Below are 15,745 nucleotides of genomic sequence, written 5' to 3'. Positions count from 1 at the left end.
GTAAAATGCCAATGCCAGTAGTTTTAGTGTTGTTAGTCAGCGATATGGCCTGAGACAACAGGTCAGTTCCAGTGTTGCAAGGATCTCTAGTGTGCACAGGGCTGCTCGCAATCATGAGTTCCACTGGGGTAGAAACCCATGCCAGGGTCCTATGCCTCGGCAGGCACTTTGTACTGTGTTTTCAGCCTTTAACCCCCTCCTGTCAAACACAGCAGTGAAAGAAGAGAAGCAACATTTATATTATTTATTTGTCAGAATGTCCAGAGTCAGGTTCTCTACTGGGTAAGTAGAAAAATAGAAAAAGTTTACTACTTTTAAAAGGCAACAATGACAAACCAGCACATACTCAGGAAAGGGGTTCTAGGATTCAGACACAAAGAGCTTAGACTCAGCAGTGTAGTTTGCAGTGTTGCTGAGATGACAGGCATGAACCTGTGTTCCCCACATCCTGAGATCTGAGAGAGTAATTTCTCTGCAAAGCTGGGGCTGAATCCAAGAGGTCTTTCTTGGTCCAACTAGCTGGCCCAGTCCTGGAACCGGAAGCAGTCACTTGCTATCTTCCACACGGTGTTGCTGGGTGAGGCCTGGGCAGTCAGGATGAAGTTCTGGTTAAAGTCCCGTTGCTTGTTGCCCTCAAACTTCACTGTTCCACAGATCACCACAAGGACTGTGGTCTGGCTTGGTGTGGCTTCATCATGAACAGGCTGGCAGTCAACCACATTGATTTGGAATTCACTTGAAGGCAACATCTCAAAAAACTCACTCAAGGATTCTTGTCCTGAAACAGCATTTCCATTCCATACCAGAGTGGCCGTGCCCATGTACAGGCGGGACAGCAGCCGCCGCCGCTTGTCCATTGTAGTGTAGTAGACATTGACAAACTCCTCGGCAGCTCTGCAGGCCTGATCCACATAGGTCTTGAAGTCCACGGATGCCATCTCTGGGTCTGTGGGTAGAGGGAAGCCTCTGCCAGTATCTTTCACTGATTGCAGGAAACCAGGGACTGTAGGGTAGTTCAGGGGAAAGAGAATGTATGTCAATGCTGAATGCCAAGGTTCATTCTGCTCTAACAATCCCCAATTTCTGCTGGTGGCAAAAGTGACACATGACAGAGAGATGACTTCAGGCTTAAACTGTAGCCCATGTTTAACTTAAATAATAATCTCAGTTTTCTCACTATAAAAAAAATGGAACACTGTGATTATGCCATAGTAGTGATATCAGATTTAAAAGGACATAGAACATCAAGTACTAAGTTGAAAAGCTTAATCCAGGCAGGATGGGATACACCTGTAAACCAGCAACAGGGCAGCTTAGGCAGGACATCTCAGATGTGCAGGCAGGAGTATGAAGCCAACCTGGGCTATATTACAAGTCCTGTCTCAAAAAAAAAAAAAAAAAAAAAGTCTACTACATAAATGAGCACTTTACAATAGAAATTTAAAAATATTTATTTGCAAGCAGAGAGACAAGGGGGGGTGAGGAGAGAGGGAGGAGGAAGGAAGAGAGGGAAAGGGAGGGAAATGGGTGCACCAGGGCCTCAAGCCACTGCAGACAAAGTCCAAATGTATGTGCATCTTGTGCATCTGGCTTTATGTGAGTACTGGGAAATCATCTCTCCAGCCCTCAAAGAGGTTTTCACAGGGAGGAGTATTTTTATTTGTATCTGAAAGAACAGTTCCTTAAAGACAAAGCATGAATATTAACACTTGTTTCCTTGTAACAGGTGAACTGTTACTTGTTCCTATCATTAAAAACATCCCACTCAAGCTGTGCATGGTAGCGGATGCCTTTAATCCCAGCACTCAGGAGGCAAAGGCATGAGGATCACTGTGACTTTGAAGACAGCTTGGGACTCCAGAGTGAGTTACATGTCAGCCTGAACTAGAATAAGAGCCAACCTTGGAACTCTTATCCCATCTCCCCTCCAAAAATCCTACTCATGGCTGGGGAGATGGCTCAGCAGTTAAAGGCAGTTGCTTGCAAAGACTTACAGCCTGGGGTTCAATTCCCCAGTACCCACTAAAGCCAAATGCAGAAGTGGAGCATGCATCTGGAGTTATTTAGGGTGGCAATACGCCCTGGCACACACACACACTCTGCTCACAAATAAAAATAATTTGTAAAAAAGATCCCACCCTTAGCCAGGTGTGGTGACGCACACCTTTAACCCCAGCACTCAGTAGGAAGAGGTAGGAGATTCACCATGAGCTCAAGGCCAGCCCCTACTTCAAAAAATAAAGATGCCACCCAGGGCTGGAGAGATGACTTAGTGGTTAAAGGTGCTTGCTTGCAAAGTCTGCAGACCCAGGTTTGATTCCCCAGTACACACATAAAGCCAGACACACAGTGGTGCATGCACCTGGAGTTCTGCAATAGCAAGAGGCTTTGGCTTGCCCATATTTACTCTCATTTGCTTTCAAATAAAATAGAAATATGCTCAGTGTTCAAGGCGTTTACCTGCAAAGCCTAGTGACCTGAGTTTGATTACACAGTACCCACATAAAACCAGATGCCCAAAATGGCACACGCATCTGGAGTTCATTTGTAGTGGCTAGAGGCCCTGGTGCACCCATACTCCCTTTTGTCTCTGGTTGCAAATAAATAAAAATATCCCACTAAGCAACTCAGTGGTGAACAATATTATTGAAAACAGTGGACATGAGGTTTAGAAACATAAATAATGAACACTTTTCATCTCAAATATCCTGATGTTTTCTTAGGCAAAGCATTTTATTTTATTATTGCTATTATCCATGTTTTTCCTTCTTTCCTTTTTTTTTTTTTAAAGCAGGGCTTCACTCACTAGCCCAGGCTGACCTTGGACTCACTCTGTAGCCCAGTCTGATCTCAAACTCAGTGATCCTTCCTCAGCCTCCCAGTGCTGGGATTAAAGGTGTGAGCCACCATGCCTGGCTTTGGCTTACTACTAACTTATGATATAGAAGATTCCACACATGGCTGGGAAAGCGCTGATCCTGGACACAAACAGTCCAGGGCCGGCCTAACCTTGCTCTTCCTACAGACCTGAGTGAAGTCTCAAAAATAATAAAAGTCATCAGTGCTCGGTGTTTTAGGTATAGTCCCTCATTTGTCACCACAATTGAATGGGAAGATTTTAAAGAGAAAGGGGAAGCCTGCACACTCCTGGTGTAGGAAAGCGACGGGCCTTGAAAATGACAAGGCTAAGCTACCCTTTCACTGGCTTACTTTATAAGTTCCTGGACTGTTGACATCAGTGTCTCTAAAAACACAGCTCGAGCGCTACTGGCTTGGAAATGGAAGGGCATTCCAACTCTTCGGATGGAATTCTCAACCAGCGATCCCCCTTCCCCCCAACTCGCCATCACTAAACAGCGGCTCCTTCTCATCCACGCAGCTCCACTCTCCCTTCTTTTTCTCCAAACACAAAGGAAGCCTGCCACGCCCCCCCCCCCCCCAAGAAGTGACCATTCCCTAGCCCGGCTACCTACACAACCTGCTCATCTCCATCACGCCGGGAGAGACAAGCCCAAGACGGAGTCGCAGCGGCGCGAGAGGCCGCGCGGATCCCTTCCGCCCCGCGCTCTACCCGGTCAACTTCATCGGAGCCGGTCCACGGGCTGCGGGCAGAAAACAGCCCCGGCTCTTCGAGGCCATGCCCCGGCCTCCAAACCGATCCTCTGTTCACCGCCAGACGAACTGACTGCCGCGCGTTTCGCACGGTTAAAAAAAAAAAAAAGCCTGATGCCCAACGGCAAAGACACGGTGACACGGAGAAAGGACAAAACCCGGATCTTCCCCCTCGCCAGCGACAGGGAGGGGGGGATCCTGGGTGCCCTCCTCGTCGCCCGATGCTCCCCACACAGCCAGGCAGGGACGGCAACTCACCGTGCACCGGGACGCCCCGGCCGGCGCCCAAACGGCGACAGCGATCGCAAACACCCGACGCCGGGCGCGGGTCCACCGAAGGGCCAGCACTCCTTACCTACCCCCGAAGGCCAGTGGGGGGTGGCCGGGGCCCCGCCGCCGCTCGCCCTCGCCGGGGCTCGGGAGGAGCGCCTCTCCTTCCCTCCTCTTCCTCCTGAAGGCTCCGCCCGAAGCACCGGCGTACCTCACACCGAGACAACCGACAACCGTTAATAACAGCCGGGGGATTCCCGCGTGCTGCGTGCGACGTCCTGCGCAGACGCCGAGCTTCCCGGTCCCGCCCACTCCCGCCTCTCCGTGACAGGCAGCTAAGTGAGCCAATGAGGTAGCGGCTCGAAGGCTGGCACCGCCCGCGTGTGTGTCTTTAAAAAATGATGCGTTTCCGGGGGCAGGCAGCATCCCAGAATACCTCGGCAAATCCGTGCTCGAGTTCACTGGCCTAACCGGTTAGGCGGTCTCTGATTGGATGACACGTTCCAGATCCCACCCTCTGGGGCCGGAGTCTACGGGGGGGGATGGGTGGGGTTTACTCTCCCTGCGTCCTTGCCCGGGTTTGGCAAAGGGGTGCCTGTGCTGTCTGTTATCTGTGTTCTGTGCGCCTGTTTTGTGCTGATTTCTGCCGAGGCTGCCTGGCTTGGCCTCGACTCTCAAGCGCGTGGGGCGCCGGCATTGTCGGATCCCGCTCGGAAGGCGAAGCCAGCGGGCCCTGCGGAGGTCCACGTGGTCAAGTATCTGTGCACTGAGCGTGCTGCTTTGGGAGAGGGAGGCGGATTAAGGAGAAAGGACAAATCGAGATAGAATCGACATTACTGATGGGGGACATAGAAGAGACACGGTTTTAAGCCAGGCGTGGTGGCACACGTCTTTAATTCCAGCAGTCGGTCGGGAGGCAGAGTTAGGAGGAGGAGGGTCGACGTGAGTTCTAGGCCACCCTGAGACTGCATAGTGAATTCCAGGTCAGCCTGAGCTAGAGTGAGAACTTACCTAAAAAAAAAAAAAAAAAAGTAGCAAACAAAGAAAAAGCAGAAGCATGGTTTTAGGTCAAGTGAGAGCAGAGGGTAGGGGCGAAGGTGTGGGCGAGGCAGGGAAACGATTGCTGATTTCTGTGGGTTGGGCTCCCCTGGGCTCCAGCAGCCCTGACTTGCTCTTCACCAACATTGGCCGCATTTCTGTTAACCTGGAAACGGGTTTGGAAGTTTACTCAGTGTGAAGAGGTGACTACTGAGTGGGTGGACTACCGAGTGATGGTCCCCAAAGCTGCAAAGCTGACAACTCATTTTTCAGTTTCATGTGCTGGTCTGAGAGGCTGGGAGAGAGCCCTCTGGATTCGGCTAGATTAAACGAAGTACTTGTGCTTGCTTGGTGACCTTTTGGGGTCCTTGTGTTCCTAAGGAAACTTTTTTAAAGACTTCAGAAAACAGGTGGGCTATTTAATATAGGCCACTCCCCTCCCTGATTCCATTAAATAGGTGAAAAGTTTGCACTGTCAAAAAAAAAAAAAAAGTTGGTCTAGTTGAGAGGATGAATAGTAGTCACACCAAATGGCTTTGTAAGCCCTCGGAGGAGGCGGTGATAACTATGTGTTACCATAACAAAATCAAAAGAGTGAAAGTGAGAATGAAGGTGGACTTGCTGTCTTTATTTCTTTGGTAGTCCTTGAGTTTGGGGGAGTTAAAGACACCCCTTACTCTAGTGAACATAGCATTGATACAGTAGAGGTTGATGGGGCCTATTAGGGCCATGGAGCCTAGAGACGGTGTTTGCTAAAGCATTCTGGGAAAAATCCTTTTCAGTTTTTCCCATCGTGCCACCCTGAGTGCAGAACCCTTAGATAATATGGCAGACAGGAAGGATAAGAAGAAATGAGACCTTTGATGTCATGACTTGGGAACCAAGTCAGTCTTCGTGTGTGTGTGTGGGGGGGTGTGGATTGGTCTCACTCTAGGGTGTCCTCAAACTCAGGTCTACCTCGGCCTCCCATGTGCTGGGATTAAAGTCGTGTGCATGTCTTGAGGTTGAACCCAGGGTCTCTGGCATGCTGGGCTAATACCATCCATACTACTGAGCTATATATACCCCAGCCCCAGTCTTTGGGTCTCGAGTTTGTAGAGTCAGGTGTTTAAAGTGGGCATTAGCATACCTGCAGCTTCACTGGTGTGTCTTTGAGTATGCCATGTGAAAGTGACAACTAAGTTTGCCTTTCTGGGGGTCAGTTTCCTTCTCTGTAGACCATATACATGCAAAGGGCTTTGCACGGGACTTAGCCCAGGGTAGCCTCCAGCAAAGGCTAATGAGGCAGAATCATGCTTTGCTGTTTTACAGCAGTTAACTTCTTTGTTCACCAACAGTCCCTTCAATGACTGACTTTTAAACCTGGGACAGACATGTTGACAAAATGGTAGAATTTGTCACCAGATCACATAGGTATCTTTGAAAAATGAGCCTGGCTTATGCAGCGGTTCAGCAAGGAAGGTCACATGTGGTCCACTGGCAAAGTTGGGTCTGACCTAAATACCTTAGTCTGTAAAGATCAGGCTTGATCTTCTCACCCCTCCTCAATGCTGTTTCTGGGGCAAGCTCAGAACAGCATTTGTTTTAAAGAGCAGCTGGGTGACTTAGAGCCAGGTGAGTCACAGCAGTGGCTGAGCAGCTGTGCCTCAAATGCAGTGTCATCAAACCCACATCTTTTTGCTGTTTCTCTGCCTTAGCAGGCTCACCTGAGCTGTGGGTAGACCATCATGAGCTCATTGGTGACTGGACTTTGGGAGGCCCTAGAAGGCCACAGAAGCAGCATACGCAAAGAGTGAGACAGTGTTTCGTGAAGTCTGAGTTCTGCTGTCTCTATGCCTGAGAGACAGGGTGGATGCCAGAGAGTGTGGCCTCTGCAGACATTAGTGGCAGTGCACTGAGGAGGCACTGTGTGGTGTTTGGCACGTGATGTGATAGAGCCTTTTGAGAAGATTCTAGGGATCACTGCTGGCTAAGTCTCAGGTGGGCCTTTTCCCAGCTCTGCCACCAGCCATCTGGCATGGTGAGAGGGGTCACATATGGCAATAAAGCTGTGTAGGACCTGAGTAGAATGTGGATGTAATATCATCAGTGTGACAGTTGTTGATGGGACAAACCCCAACCAGAAACAGTTGGTGGGAAGAAAGGGTTTATTTTGACCTACAGCCTCAAGGCGAAGTTTCATCATAGCAGGGAAAGCATGGCAGAACAGAGGCTGGACATCACATCTTGCCAAAGCATTTAGGAAAGTAGCAGCAAGAAAAAGCTTACTCTGGCAAAAAGGAGCTGGGCTATAACACTCCAAAGCCCACCCCAGCAACACGTCCTCCAGCAAGGTTCCACCATCCAAATTGCCACTCCCTAGGGATTGAGTACATATGAGGTTTAATCACAAACACATGAGAAATGTTTCACATTCAAATCACCACAGCCAATATTTGCAAACTACTATAAACCAATTTTGGTTGATTTAAGCCAAAAGATGTTTATGGGAAAATTGCTAGCACAGGCAAGAGCAGGCATTGGTGAGGTGACTCCTGAAATCTGGGAAAGAGAACTGGACAGCAGTTGCTTCCAGCATGTGATGAGTTAATAGAACTGTGACCAGCTTCCAGTATCTGGGATTCTTCAGCCAAGTTAGATCCATAAGAATCAGTTTGGTCCAAATCCAGCTGTGTGCATTCCTCATGCTGGAACAGTCCCACTGAAACTGTTGGAGGAATTTTCCAATGGAAATAGTGTGGAGGAGCTGTCCCCAGAGGAAAGTCAAGAGGACTCAGGGAAGGCAGGGAGAACTGAGGCTCATAAGCAAAGCACAAGTATAGCCATGATCACAGATGGTAGATTGGACTAGCAGTAAAATCCGTGTGACCAGAGAGAAGGGAAGGCTGGAGTCACACATGCATACTTGCTCACACATGTACACTTACATATACAGATGCACATAGCATTCATGCATACTATGCAAACATGCATCTTCACATGTACATGCACACACATGGGGCGCAGTCCTCATGGCTTCTCATTCCTTTGGGGGAAGATTATGTTTTCTAGAACTGATCACAAAAAGTCACTTTCACCTGCTCTTCCAGGACTTAGGCTTGCATTGCTTCTCCTTAGAACATGCTGTGTCCCTGCCCTTGGTTCAGGCAGTGCTATGTGACAGTTCAGAAGAAATGGGCTTGTGTAAGTGCCGCAATTTAGCCATAACAGGAGGTAGCCTTTGCCACACTCCCTTGGTATGTGCTTGGTACCCAGCTGCCAGCTGAGTTATCCAAAAACTGTGGCTAGTTGGAAATGAACCTCCTTGTTCTTGCTTAGACAAGGTAGAGGAGAAATGAGTCTACTAGCTGAGCCTACTCCAAATAGCAGATGTGTGGATGGAATAGATGATTATGATCACCTTAAAGCCATTGACTGCCCTAGTGATAAGCTATATTGCAGGGAGAGCCAGAATTCTTGCTCATGACTGTCCTCCTTGGTCCTGCCCCAGGGCTTCAGGAGACAGCGTAGTGTCCACACTGCCTCTTGTATTTATGTCTGGATAAACTCAGATCGCCACTGGCTGGTAAAGGAACCTTGAAAACATTCCAGTGGGGCCCTAGAAGGTAATGTCACCTCAGAGAACAACTTAACTGTCCTGAGACTGGTCCCACTCACCTCTGCAGATAGGTCCATTGGGGAGGGAGAACCATAGCAACCAGCCTGCAAAGCTGCCAGCAGACAGGAATATCAGTTGATTCCTACCAGAGCTAGCTTCCCAGAGACCAGGCGGGTGTGTGCTCCATGTGTTTCTGAAGCAGGTGTGAGCGGAGGGCCACAGCAGCCTTAGAAAGTGGCTGTGTATGTTAGTCAACTGCTCATTACTGTGACCTTATGTCCGGGTTAATGAGTATATGGGGAGGAAAGTTACAGAGGTCTCAGTGCAGTGTCAGCCGGCTGTTTCCTGTGGATCCATGGCGGGCAGCCCAGCGCATCGTGGTGGGAGTGTGTGGCAGAGCAGCTGCTGGCCTCGTGGCGGCTGAAAAGCAAGGGAGAAGAAGTCCCAGTATTTTCGTTAAGAGCATTCCCCCAGAGCTCTAGTTTCTTTCTACTTGGCCCCATATTCTAAAGGTTCCACCAACTCCTACTCGTGCCACACATTGAGGACCAAGCCTTCAACACATGGGCCTTTAGGAGACATTCAAGATAAAAAATACTGCACTGTGTGAGCATAGATCAGAATCAGGAGACACTGGTGGTGTGTCCAGGGGCTGAGGGCAATGAGCTGAGGGATCTGTGGTCCCAGGTAGGAAAGTGTCACTAAGGGGACCAGATGTTCTCCATTGAGTCTACAAATTTGCCTTAACCTTCCTTTTTTTTTTTCCCCCTCAAGGTAGGGTCTCACTCTGGCCCTGGAATTCACTATGTAGTCTCAGGGTGGTGTGGCCTCAAACTCACGGTGATCCTCCTACTTCTGCTTCCCAAATGCTGGGATTAAAGGCATGGGCCACCAAACCTGGCTCCTCTTTTTCATTTTTTAATATTTATTTTTATTTATTTATTTGAGAGAAGAAGAAGGAGGAGGGAGAGGAAGAGGAGAAGGAAGAGAGAGGGGGAGAGAGAGAGAGAGAGAGAGAATGGGCACGCCAGGGCCTCTAGCCACTGCAAACAAACTCCAGACACATGCCCCACCATGTGCATCTCTGATGCTATCATTTTTTCCCCTCCTGTTATGCAGATCCTATGTAGGAGAATGAGCCACTGTGAGGTCATGAATGTCAAGGCCACTTTGTGTATGGATGACAGTATTGTAAGAACTCCTCCCCTTCCTTTGGTTCTCACCTTCTTTCCACCACCTCTTAGGCAATGGTCTCTGAGTCTTAGAGGGTGTGATAGAGATGTCTCACTTAGTGTTGAACACTTTACTGTCACTTCTTTTCAGCATTATGGTAAATTTTGCATCACCCCAGTGGTCACCACCATCTGAAAAGAGAAGTTTCTCTAACCAAAAATGAGAGTAGGGTTAATATATTGGCATAAACATAAGTGTTTAGAGGGTAGTTTGATGGGCATAATATATGCATTTAGCCAGATAGCAGCAGGCATTACTTCCCTAGGGCTTATGAGCTTCCCAGCTATCGGCTTTTACTAGGTTTTCGGTACCAGGTCTGTATTCCCTCCCATGGAGCAAACCTCTAGTCCAGTCAGAGCAGTTGGTTTCCCCATAGCAGATATACCACTCTTTTTCTTGCCTTATTGTTTAGCTAAGACTTCAAATACTATAAAGTTGGCATCTTTGTCTCATTCTTGATTTTGGAGGAAATATTTATTCCCACTTCATATGATGTTGGCGGTAGGTTTGTTATATACAGCTTTTGTGATGTTGAGGTATGCCTGTCTGGCTTAATGTGCTTGGCTTCGGAACTAATTTATGGACCTGTTAGCAGGCTTTGTAAGCATCTTTGATATCTTGAACCTCTAAGCCCTCTCCCTAGCTCCGGCCTTGGGCTTTTAATCCACCTGCCTCAGCCCCCTAAGTAATTTCAGGCTTACATTACCAGGCAAGGGGAGTTGTGGCTTTGTGAGATTGCCTGTCATACTTTGTTTCTATTAGAACACTGATGCTGGCACTTTAACAGGCTCTGGTGCCCAGAACCAGTGCCAGGGGGGAACAAGACCAGTCCTTGTCACCGGGGGAGCACAAAGCCACCTGACCGCCTTACATCCCATCTAGTGGCTGTCGTGTGAGCAGAAGGAAAGACAGAACAGCCCCTCCCCTTTAGCAGACTTCAAGGACCAGAGGCCTTTATTTCCCACTCTCCCTTGCCTCTCTGGCTGCAAGTGTGCAGGCTGGATCTTGTGGCATAGATGTTTGGAAAAGTAGGAAAAAACAACAACAAAAAACAAACAAACAAACAACAAAACCCCAAAAAACAGGAGAAGGAAGATCCAGCTCAACAGTAGAGAGAGGCTTTATTCAGGGATGCCTGAGGAGAGCTCTGCCTCGGCGGGTCAAAAGCCATCTTCCTTACAGCTAGGGGGTACTTAATGGGGCAGTGGAGGTACTGGAATTCCTTAGTTGCTGGGCAATCTACCTTGCTTCTGAGCTTGGGCCACTTTAGGGAAGTCATAATCATGTAGCTTGGGCATTCCTAGAAAGTGATAATGGGGATGGGTGGTTGGGTCACTTTTGGGAAACAGGGTTACAATGAGATGGTAGTCAGAGTTCAAAGATATACTTATTCTGGTCCTAACAATAGGAACAACCCCCTCCCCCCCACAAAGAAACAAACTAAAAGATAATTCCCTTTGTTTCTCAGATTCTCAGAGCCTCCCCTTCCTCCCTCTGGCTTCAGACCCCATGAGGCCACCTGTGGTATGATACTACTAATGCAGGATTTGGGGGTTCAAGAGAGGTCCCCAAGTTTATGAACCCCAATTTAAATTTACTTAGGGAAAAATCACAATTTGTGGGGGTTTATTTAAGGAAGTTGGATCTGTCTAAAGCAGAGTCATAGCATGTGGGATGCAGGAAAGACATTCATGTGGAAAACAGCACAATCCATGAGATTCATCTAAGGGAAATTGAGGGTTTTTTTTTTTTAATTTTTTTGGTTTTTTGAGGTAGGGTCTCACTCTGATCCAGGCTGACCTGGAATTAACTCTGTCATCTCAGGGTGGCCTTGAACTCATGGCAATCCTCCTACCTCTGCCTCCCGAGTGCTGGGATTAAAGGCGTGCGCCACCACGCCCGGCGAAATTGAGGTTTCTAAGGAAAGACTGGAGTAGAGCCACAAGCACTTGGAGGATAGAATGTAGGAGCCTGTGTAGGGAGAATTAGAAGAAATACTCATAGCATCCACCCTGACTTTCCCCATGGAAGAAAGTTAAAAGAGCAAATGGTAAAAGTTTTAAAAAGAGAGGGGGCTGGAGAGATGGCTTACCGGTTAGGGAGCTTGCCTGTGAAGCCTAAGGACCCAGGGTCAGTTCCCCAGAACCCACACTGTGGTGGTTTGATTCAGGTGTCCCCCATAAACTTAGGTGTTCTGAATGCTGGGTTCCCAGCTGATGGAGATCTGGAAATTAACACCTCCAGGAGGCAGTGTATAGTTAGGAAAAGGCTATGGGCGTTATAGCCAGTGTCCCCTTGCTAATGTTTGGCACACTCTCCTGTTCCTGATGTTCACCTGATGTTGGCCAGAGGGTCATGTCCACCCTCTGCTCATCCTATCATTTTCTCTGCCATCGTGGAGCTTCCCGTCAAGCCTGTAAGCCAAAATAAACCTCTTGTTTCCCACAAGCTGCTCTTGGTTGGGTGATTTCTGTCAGCAATGTGAACCTGACTGCAACGCATGTAAAGCTAGATGTACAAAGTGGCATGTACATCTATCTGAAGTTCATTTGCAGTGGGAGGTGTTGGTGCACACATTCTCTTATTTACCTCTTTTCTCTCTCTCTCAAATAATTTTTTTAAAATGGTGGTGACTTAAGGAAGAATAGCAGAGAGAAAATACAAAAGCAGAGACCAAGGGATCCAGATGATAAATCTTGAGGAAAGAGAGTTATACCCATGGTTACAATGAGTTTAGAGACATTAAATAGCCAACAGGCCTAGATTCACCCATGTGATGGATCTGGAGTGTAAGGGAAATGTTCATGTGGTAGAATCAGAGACTGGAGGAAAATCATACATGTAATTAAAGTGAGAAGTTACCCCAAGGTATGAAACAGGCAAGCAAGAATTATTCAGACCAAGAAAATAATTATGCTCTCCCAGCCAGGCTGGGGTGGGGTAGGCTCATGTGTATCCATGCAACAGAGTAAGGCCAGAAGAATCACACAGAGTAGGGGAGGGGGCTATAGCCTTTATAGTGATAATATATTCTTTTGTCAGATTCAGGTATGCAAGGGGAAGACCTGATTGGTTGGTAGATTTAGAAGGCAGACCCCAGGGGCAGCCCACCTATGTAGTATGCTAGACTGGGCAGCAGGGAGCAGACTGTAGCCAGTTGTAGATGAGTCTTGATCAGATAGTTCCATTCCTGCCGAGGAGAATTGTCATGTGGGGTGACATCTGCTGCTCAATTTCTAATTGAAACTGCCTAAAAGAAGCTAGCTTTCTCCTTCACTACAACTTTATATATTTTTTGTTTTGTTTTCTTTTTTTGAGGTAGGGTCTCCCTCTAGTTCAGGCTGACCTGGAATTGACTAGTAGTCTCATGGTGGCCTCAAACTCTTGCTGGGTGATCCTCGTACCTCTGCCTCCCGAGTGCTGGGATTAAAGGAGTGCACTACCATGCCCGGCACTACAGCTCTTAATAAAGCTCCACCTCCATCCAAAAGGTCATTTTGTCTCAGTGCCTCTCATTGAATCCGTCTGGTCTCCCACTACTTCCTTTTCAGTGATCTATCTGAAGGCCCTTCGCTGGATATGCAAATGAAAACCCCAGTGAGATGCCACTATACCCCCCTGGGATGGTTAGAATCACAAGGGAAGAATAATAAGTGCTGGCTGGTGAGCACTGGTGAAGTGGGAGGCTTTCTGTACTGTTTGTGGGATTGTAAACTGATTTGCTATCCGATTTAGCAATTCTCCTAGGTATGCACCTGAAAGACTTGGAAACATGCTCAAACAGACACTTGCATATGAATATAATAGTGCAGAGCATGAAACAACCCAAATGTCTACCAGTGGGATAAGCAAAATGTGGCCTATCCATACAATGGAAGTTAATTCAGCCATAACAAATGAAGCACTGCTACATGCTAGGCAGGTAGCATGTCAAGAAGGAAGCTATTTTGGAGACCCTTGTGCCCTTTCCTTTGGTATGTTAGACTATTAAAACACTGAACCCCAAGACATTGGAATTTCCTCAAAAATCTGCTGTGAGAAAAAAGACCCAAGCCAGGTGGTACTCCAAGGGAAACTTGTCTCCCCTAGGAAAGAATTTCACACAGTGTTGGTAACTTATTAGACTGCCTGGCATGAAAGAATGGAGAGGGTTCTGTAATCTTGGAAACCACAAACTGAATGGCTGAGTGTGCGCACTTTGACACCTGAGTGCTGCTTCCTGCTTGCCAGGATGTCAGAGAGCAAAGGGTCCTTCTCCCAGGAAATGATTGGAGGGCAAGCAGGACCCCCCACACATACACTCAGCCTTTTTTTTTTTTCTAGGTAGGTGTGGTGGTTTGATTCAGATGTCCCCCATAAACTTAGGTATTCTGAATGCTAGATTTCCAGCTAATGGAAATTTTGGAATTAACTCCTGGAGAGAGTGTTTTGTTTGGGTGGGCTTATGGGTATTATATCCAGTTTCCCCTTGCCAGTGTTTGGCACACACTCCTGTTCCTATTGTCTGCCTTATGTGGGCCAGGGGGTGAGGTCCACCCTCTGCTCAAGCCATCGTTTTCCCCTGCCATCATGGAGCTTCCCCTTGAGCCTGCAAGCCAAAATAAACCTCTTTTCCCACAAGCTGCTCTTGGTTGTGTGATTTCTATCAGCAATGCGAACCTGACTGCAACAGAAGGGTATCACCTTCTAGCCCAGGCTGACCTGGAATTAGTCATAGGGTGGCCTCGAATTTATAGCAATCCAAGTGCTGGGATTAAAGGTGTCACCATGCCAAGCTTCAACCTTCTTTTTGAAAAATACCCTCCTTTTCACTGTTTAGCACTTGCCATGGTAACGAGAGGGGGAGCCCTTGGTGGGACCTTTTAAATTCTCTGTGGGCTGATAAGCACTTTTATTTGTTCCCTTGGATAGGCACCTGTGCATGACCAGTCAGGGTTCACCTGTGTCTATAAGTGCTGCACTAAACTCCTCAGTATCCAGAACCACTGGACTCCAAAGAGAAGACTCCCTTGACCCGTGTAGCAGTCACTTTCTTGTTGCTGGGGAAGAAAATGCTTGACCAGAAGCACCTTAATAGAAGGAACGCTATTTATTTATTCATTTGTTTGTTGGTTTGTTTATCTTATTGGTGCAAAAAACACAGCCCTCATCTTAAAGGGGATAAGAGTTTATTCTGGAGCCAAATATGAGTGACGATGACTTGGGAACGCAGATTTAGTTTACCCCAATTCCATGTTCCAATGTGTTAATGGTTTTATGAAGGTTTTATAGTTATGAAACAAGAAAATCATAAATCAAGGCACTTTTCAAATACATTGCTGACTATCACGCCAGTTACAGCTTTACCACTGGCCTCAGTGGTGGGAGCTGGCGGTGTACTAGTACATGCCCAAAAGGATCACACCTGATACACTGATGGTCACCAGGATGTTAGGTCAGACACAGAAGCGGGCAATTGGGGGCTAAAGATAGCCCAAGGGAATGTGGCTCTGATCCTGCAACATTCTGTAATGGGTAACTATGGGTTCTGAGGTGCATCCTGGAACCTCAAGCCCTGGATTCATATCTGTAAATTAAAGAGTTGGCAATTCCAGACCAGAGAAAATGGTGGTTTTTTAAAAATATTTTATTTTTTATTAGCGAGAAAGAGGCAGAGAGCAAATGGGGGGAGGGAACTCCAGATGCGATGCATGCACCACCATGTGGGTCCTGGAGAATCAAACCTGGGTCCTTTGGCTGTGCAGGCAAACGCCTTAACCGCTAAGCCATTTCTCCAGCCCGCTTTTTATTTTATTTTATTTCTTTGAGATAGGGTCTCACTCTAGTCCAAGCTGATGACAACCCTCCTACCTCTGCCTCCCAAGTGCTGGGGTTAAAGGCGTGCACCACCGTACCCAACTGAGAAAATGGTTTTTAAAACACCACATTTTATTCAGATACCACAGGGATGTGGGAAAGAGAAGCTGCTGAGGGCCGAGGAAGGGCAGGTAAAGT

At 47.6% G+C, this 15,745-nt stretch overlaps 1 protein-coding gene and 1 long non-coding RNA gene across 7 annotated transcripts; one reads left to right on the top strand and one right to left on the bottom strand.

Moving 5' to 3' along the window:
* Window positions 1-230: 230 nt before the first annotated feature.
* Window positions 231-4,175, bottom strand: Nxt1 (nuclear transport factor 2 like export factor 1). Of its 6 annotated transcripts, none has more exons than XM_045156956.1 (2): window positions 3,871-4,175; window positions 231-1,003 (listed from the first exon to the last, which is right to left on the bottom strand). In XM_045156956.1, the coding sequence occupies exon 2, from the start codon at window positions 936-938 to the stop codon at window positions 516-518; it is 423 nt and encodes a 140-aa protein (XP_045012891.1). In that variant the 5' UTR covers window positions 939-1,003; window positions 3,871-4,175; the 3' UTR covers window positions 231-515. The 6 variants fall into 6 exon arrangements, 5 of the variants coding, with proteins under 5 accessions (XP_045012891.1, XP_045012892.1, XP_004668804.1 ...); XM_045156957.1 differs by having other exon boundaries at window positions 3,968-4,175; XM_004668747.2 differs by having other exon boundaries at window positions 231-946; window positions 3,968-4,175.
* Window positions 4,176-4,518: 343 nt separating this feature from the next.
* LOC123462936 lies at window positions 4,519-14,847 on the top strand. Its single transcript, XR_006638574.1, has 2 exons — window positions 4,519-4,637; window positions 14,663-14,847. It is a non-coding gene; the product is annotated as an uncharacterized LOC123462936 (long non-coding RNA).
* The last annotated feature ends 898 nt before the right edge of the window (window positions 14,848-15,745 follow it).

This window comes from Jaculus jaculus, chromosome 8, assembly GCF_020740685.1.
Source record: "Jaculus jaculus isolate mJacJac1 chromosome 8, mJacJac1.mat.Y.cur, whole genome shotgun sequence".
In the NCBI taxonomy this organism is placed as follows: domain Eukaryota; kingdom Metazoa; phylum Chordata; class Mammalia; order Rodentia; family Dipodidae; genus Jaculus; species Jaculus jaculus.
The sequence above is the reverse complement of the archived record's forward strand: the minus strand, read 5'-3'. Positions and strand labels throughout refer to the sequence as shown.